Source organism: Egretta garzetta, unplaced genomic scaffold, assembly GCF_000687185.1.
Source record: "Egretta garzetta isolate BGI_Z169 unplaced genomic scaffold, ASM68718v1 scaffold1, whole genome shotgun sequence".
NCBI lineage: Eukaryota > Metazoa > Chordata > Aves > Pelecaniformes > Ardeidae > Egretta > Egretta garzetta.
In genome coordinates, this window is record NW_009258542.1 from 2,095,352 (window position 1) to 2,101,724 (window position 6,373).

The 6,373-nt window shown below is 43.3% G+C and overlaps 1 protein-coding gene across 4 annotated transcripts in view; it reads left to right on the forward strand.

The window, feature by feature from the left end:
* Positions 1–2,803, forward strand: part of ACSL6 (acyl-CoA synthetase long chain family member 6) — a 55,210-nt gene extending 52,407 nt beyond the window's left edge. For all 4 annotated transcript variants that reach the window (XM_035902747.1, XM_009646973.2, XM_035902741.1 and 1 more), the window contains one exon: positions 464–2,803. In XM_035902747.1, the coding sequence (XP_035758640.1) occupies positions 464–604 (141 nt within the window). In that variant the 3' untranslated portion in view covers positions 605–2,803. The remainder of the gene's footprint in view (positions 1–463) is intronic.
* Positions 2,804–6,373: the final 3,570 nt, after the last annotated feature.

The following is a 6,373-nucleotide window of genomic DNA, read 5'->3' on the forward strand; positions in this document are numbered from 1 at the left end:
AGGGAGCCTATAGGAAAGATGGGGAAAATCTTTTTAGTAGGGCCAGCTGTGACAGGACAAGGGGTAATGGTTTTAAACTAAACCAGGGTAGGCTTAGACTAGATCTAAGGAAGAAATTCTTTACACTGAGGGTGGTGAAACACTGGAACAGGTTGCCCAGAGAGGGGGTGGAGGCCCCATCCCTGGAAGCATTCAAGGCCAGGTTGCGACGGGGCTCTGAGCAACCTGATCTAGTTAGCGGTGTCCCTGCTCCTGCAGGGGGGTTGGACTAGATGACCTCTAGGGGTCCCTTCCAACCCAAAACATTCTATGATTCTATGAGGAAAATCCTGGTGGCAGGGTCCCCTGGGCTCCAGGCCCAGCCAGAGGTAACCACAGCAAGGCTGGTGTAAGAAGTTATGCTTATTCCGTGTGATGCCTACAATTTTTGCTGTAAATATCTCCCTTTTTTTTTTTCTTTTAGGTCAAAGCCATTTACATTCACTCTGATATGTTCTCAGTACAAAACGGTTTGCTGACACCAACGTTAAAGGCTAAGAGACCAGAACTAAGAGATTACTTCAAAAAACAAATAGAAGAGCTATATTCAAGCATCTCCATCTGAAAGCACGGGAAGAATGTGCTGAACAATGGACTTCGTAGCAATATTAGAATAACACTCAAAAATACAGAGCCAGAATGACACAGCTGAAATGGATAAGCATCATCTGAAAATTACATCTGAGCCTTTCGTTGTTCTAGGATTTCACCACTAACCATAATCTTCCTTCTTTTTTCCATCAGGTGTGATACAATTCATTTTTTTTACCCTATGTACACAGTAGGGTACTACTAAGAATTACGCTAAATCGCCACAAAATATACAGAAATGTCAACCTATGACCAAGTAAATTATGGAAACTTACCTTATTGATTAGGACTGTTTGTAGTTATTAAAATAGGGAAAATGCCAGGTATGTCTGTTGATATTTGGTTGTATATAACCTAATGCGTTAGAACCTAAAATTGTGGATAATTCAATAATGTGGTCTACCTCAAACAATCAATGATTGATGGTGAAAGTCTATTTTCCCTGATCTGGAACTTCAAGCTGGATATTGGGTTTATATATTAAGTGAGAGGGTTTATATTTTCCAGGACATGAATTACATTGATTTGATTTAATCATTAATGACCTAACAAACAATAGAAATAGGAATGAATCCCCCGCTATTTGTACTTAATAGACCTATTAGCATATTACATCTAAGGGATCGATACTACCTTGAAATTACAAGAACAGGGTAGGAAGCGGTAGGATACAGTTCCCTCTTTTCCCTTTTCATCTGAACTCGATCCATACACGGCATGTTAGTGTTGCATTAGGGCCTCCTTCAGCTCAGTACGCTCATGGACATCTCAACTACTCCATCTGAGAAGGTTGCAAAAGCATCGCTGGCTCTGTGGTGGCTTTCTGGGGGAGTTCACGTTAACCTGTACGCTCCTGGTCCCTAATTTATTACTTTCCATGCTGCTAATACTGCGTAGTCCAGTTGGACTAACTCCCTTTCAGAAACAAGTGCTCAAGGAACGGAGCACGAGGTATCAGCTGCGAATTCTGAATGGGGCTTGGCAAAACAAATTGGCTGGGGAGAAAGGCCAGCCTGAGATGCAGCAGCGGGGGGCATCCTTCGGCTGGCTGTGGAAGAGCAGGAAACACCGCTGCGAAAGGCCCGCCGGGGTGGGCGAAAGGCTGTGTTAGCCGCTGCCGTCGTGAGGCGTCACGGTACGGTAAAACATGGGACGCGGTTGCAGAAAGGCCTGCTAGGATGACATCTCTACGTTCAGATGTCTGGAAGCCTCAGTGCCCGCTGTCCTCACTTCCAGTGGCCTCTCTGGACTGAAGAGCGAGCGGTCTGGATGCAACCGGAGATTTCACGGCCAGCTGCAGCCGTTGGAAAGGGGCTGAGTCCCACGGGGAACAGGAGCAGACTCTGGAGCTCTCTCCTGATATAAAGCACGGTACAAAACGATGAGAAAACTCTCACATCAAGTCGCTTGAATATTTGGACTGTTGGTGGCTTCCTTCTGCTAAACAGGGTCCTAAATATATTTGTGTATTTTAATAGCTGCTGTTTGTTGCACCAGTGCGTACTAGCATGGAGCTGTGCCTGCTAGATCTTCTTTGCTAGGACAGTGAAAGCACAATTATTTTCTCAAACTGGCATCCACCATAGACTGTTGAAGGTAAAAGTTTAAATTTTTAATCTAAATGATCTCTTATTTTCCCTCTGAAATTCCATTGCATGCTTCAAAATGAAATAATTGGAATTAATGAGTTAGTGTTACACGAAGACTGATTTCTTGCAGTAATTTCAGAACAAAATGATACGAAGGAACCTGTAGCAGCTAATTTAATTACTCATATAAAGAACACGGCGTTTTCATTTATCAAATGTGCAGGTAGTTTTCCAAATCCCGATTCCTCATTTGATTCCAGTGCAATGACTCGTATCAGTCCAAAGCAAGTAAGAAATACCGCTGCTGTGATCCGATGGTATCGTACGTTCATTTTTCACCAGTGTATACAGCAGCAGCATCCCCGGGGAATTTGCATCTGCCACGCCTGCAGAGGATAGGAATTACTGTATAAAATCCGCCTCTTTGGGTCAAGTCCCAAAGGATTTTCATCTCTGCGGAGTCTAGTTCATCTCCTTTTCGTGTCAGCCAAAAGACAGCCATTACACACGCATTGCTTAAAAGCAATGAAGAATTGGAGTCAGTACAGATTCCTGTCTGGTTTAATGCAAAATAATAATAATAATAATAATAATAAAACCCCTAACCATCTAAACAAGTACAGAAAAGCCGTTTTCCACTGACCTTTTTCTACCACATGAATTTAATTTACTTTTCTCCTAAGGTGATTTCAGTTTACCAGACTTTCCTACACAACTAAACTCTGACTCTGTGTAAGTATGGAAGATCCCAATATGAGTTCATTTCTGGCTTAGATGGCTGCTATTTTTACGTATATAATGCTGAACATTATATTCTTCTTTTGGTATTTGATGCAAAATGTCAGATGCACTAGAGCCAAAGATATGAACACCAAAAGAGTAAGAAAGAAAAAACCACCGACTTGGCCACACTAGGATGATGCAAAATTTGGGAGAAATGTTGGTGTTGTCACACCGAGAGTGTGAGTACTTGCAGAACTTGTGAAAAGCTGTGTAAATAAACTAAGAGCTCTCTTTAATACTTCCCCGTGTAATCAGATTTTCCTCTGCAGGTCACTCTCTCTCACCATAACCATAACAACGTTGTAAGAGATTAAAACTTGAAAAGAACACGTGCGTAACACGTGAGCTAGGCACGAACAGGCTTCTCTTCAAATTCCAGGGATATTTGTTTTGCATTGAGCTTTCTTAATCTGAGATGCTTCTTGTGACCACCAAGGAAAAATCCCCAGGGCTGTCCTATAGCCAGTTGTTTGGTTTTTTTTTCCTCAAGATAACCAATTACAAAATTAATTTCTAATATTCATCTTACTGAAAGAGTTGAGGCTCAAGTGCCATTGCGTAAGTGGCGATGCAAGTTACCCTTCTCCGTAAAGAGCCCGATTCTGGATGGCTTCAGGGTGACTGGTTTTAACTAATCACTGTCATCTGGGGGTTCATTCCACGATCAATTAGTGAAACCCCACGGCAAGCCGGCTGTCGCCTTCAGCAGCCACGTGAGACGAAGCAAAAGCGGTTTTGCAGCCGCTCCCCCGAAGGCTTCCACCGCCGTCAGCGTGCGGCGCGCTGCGCTGCCGTGCTCTCGGACGCTTTAAATACGGGAGGTTCGTCCTGGGCCTGGTGCTACGCCCGCGAAATCACTGGGAGACTGTCTCCAGTGCTCCTGTATAAAAACTAGAATAAACCACATTTTTTCCAGGAAGAGAATATTGCTTAGTTATACATTTTATGTGTTCTTTGCTCAATATAACGGATGAAGAAAATACTGTTCTGCCACAGAAATGGTCAAAGACTCACACCAGTGTGAGCAGAAACCATACCAGACAGTCTTAACCCCCCCTTGGCAGGAAATACACAGCATTATTCTGTCCCAAAAGGCACGTTGGCAGGTTAAAATGGTTGATATGCATCAGGTGAGAGAGAGATGGCGAGTTGTTTATCGATAAAAGTACTATTTCACAATCCATCATCACTGTTAGTAAGTGTGTATATATATCAGCATCAGTCAGTCCAGTGTCATTTTTTGCCATGAATATAAAATTCTTGCATATAACAGAAAATAATCTGACTTAGTCTTCTGGAATGGAACAAATTAACTGTAGGTTTGGTTTTTTTCTCCCATGTGTTAAAAGCACAAACTGGTGATCTATATGTAAATAAACTGAACAAGATGAATGTAAACTGGGGAAGAATATACTATTTTTGCATGGTAACAGATTACTTAAAGACCTCATGATGCCTTACGGAAAGTTTGGAAAAGCATTTTATTTAGAGGCAATTCTACCTGCGTACTTGTCGTGGTTTAACCCGGCTGGCAACTCAGCACCACGCAGCCGCTCGCTCACGCCCCCCTCCCTCAGTGGGATGGGGGAGAGAATCGGGAAGAAAATAAAAGGTTAGAGCCGAGGGCTGAGATAAAGACAGTTTAAGAAGAGAAAATAATAGTAATAATGAGAATGGTAACAGAATATACAGAATGTACAAAACGAATGATGCACAATGCAATTGCTCACCACCCGCCGACCGATGCCCAGCCCGTCCCGAGCAGCGATCACTCCCTGAGCCGTGATCAGTCCCCGAGCAGCGATCACTCTCCCCGCGACCGACCAACCGACTAACCCCCCCGAGCATGACGTTCCATGGTCTGGAATAGCTCTTTGGTCAGTTTGGGTCAGCTGTGCTAGCTGTGCTGTACTCCCAGCTTGTTATGCCCCTGGCCGAGCAGGAGAAGCTCAAAAAGTCCTTGAGTGGTCTGAGCACTACTTGGCAACAGCTGAAAACATCAGTGTGTTATCAACATTCCTGTAGTACTAAATCCAAAACACAGCACTATGCTAGCTACTGTGAAGAAAATTAACTCTATCCCAGCCGAAACCAGGACAGTACTTTTTGTGTCTTTAGCTCACTATGGTTTTGTCTGTGGGGAAAAAAAAAAAAAAAAAAAAGATACCAGGTTTAGTTCTTTGTTTCTTCTTGGAATTAACCTTCTTCGGTACTTTGGTTTCTACACCACCTTTCCTCCTGTTAATGATGAAGCTGAGGCTCTGCTTTTCGGAGGAGAAATCTTTTCGGAGGAGGATGCTTGTAATCGGGGAGGGAAAAAGTTTTAGATCCCTGGAATTGTTCCAAAATAAAATGTTTTCTGAGGCATCTAGAGCCCCTTTAAGCCCTTCATTTCAGCTTTTTGTTATGTATTTTAGCAAAGTACAAGCAGGCATTTTCATAAGCGTTGCCTATTTTCAACTGAAAGTGGGGGGATTAAAATACAACATATGCATTTGTGTAAAAAAAAAAACCCCACTTAACTGTAATTAAAGATTTTTCGGTTTTGGTATATTAGCATGTACATCAAGAAGTCATCTATGGAAACTTTTGTAAGGAATGAAATTGTCGCATTTCTCAAAGCCGCTCCTAAGATTTCCTCGTGGACCGACACACAATAAACGCTCTTTTATAAAATCTGTCGCTACTCCAGCGCTCTGTCCTCGCAGTCGGTACGGAGTCGTCCAGAACACGTGCCTCTACTAAACGTGTTGTAAAAAAGAAATAACATACATAAAATAATGACCAAAGGAATACTGGAACCTGAGATTGATTTTAGCAATCTTCTACGAAAAAATCGTTGTGAAGTTCTCTGAAGATGCAGCAGTCTTTCTGTAATGGTTTCATTTCTTATTTTAAGTCAGTAATAATATAACCAGATGTATATGCTTGTTTAATATGAATTGACAATCGGGAATGCATAGTATTTTTTCAGACTGTGTGTCTAAACCAATAAAGTTTAAAAGCTTTCAGTCTCTACTCCGGTTCTTGTCTGCACTCGCATCTCTCCCTTCACTTGCCAATTGATCATGCCGAAGAATTCTCTCAATTTTTCGCATTAACGGAGCAGCGAAGAGTCCTCTGCTCGGGCTCTGATCAGTGAAAGGAATATAACGCACACAAAGTCGATGGCACGATGTAGTGTGGTAAACCCAGCACCATTTATTCGCCCAGACCAGGGGAGGGGGGCAGGAGCACCCAGCACGCCCCCTGCCAACGCCAGCGGCCGGGGAAGGGGCGCGGGGCCAGGCGGGGTGACCCGCGGGCAGCGCCGGGCCGCGCATCAATGGCATCACAGAATGGCAAGGGTTGGAGGGGGCCTCGGGAGCTAA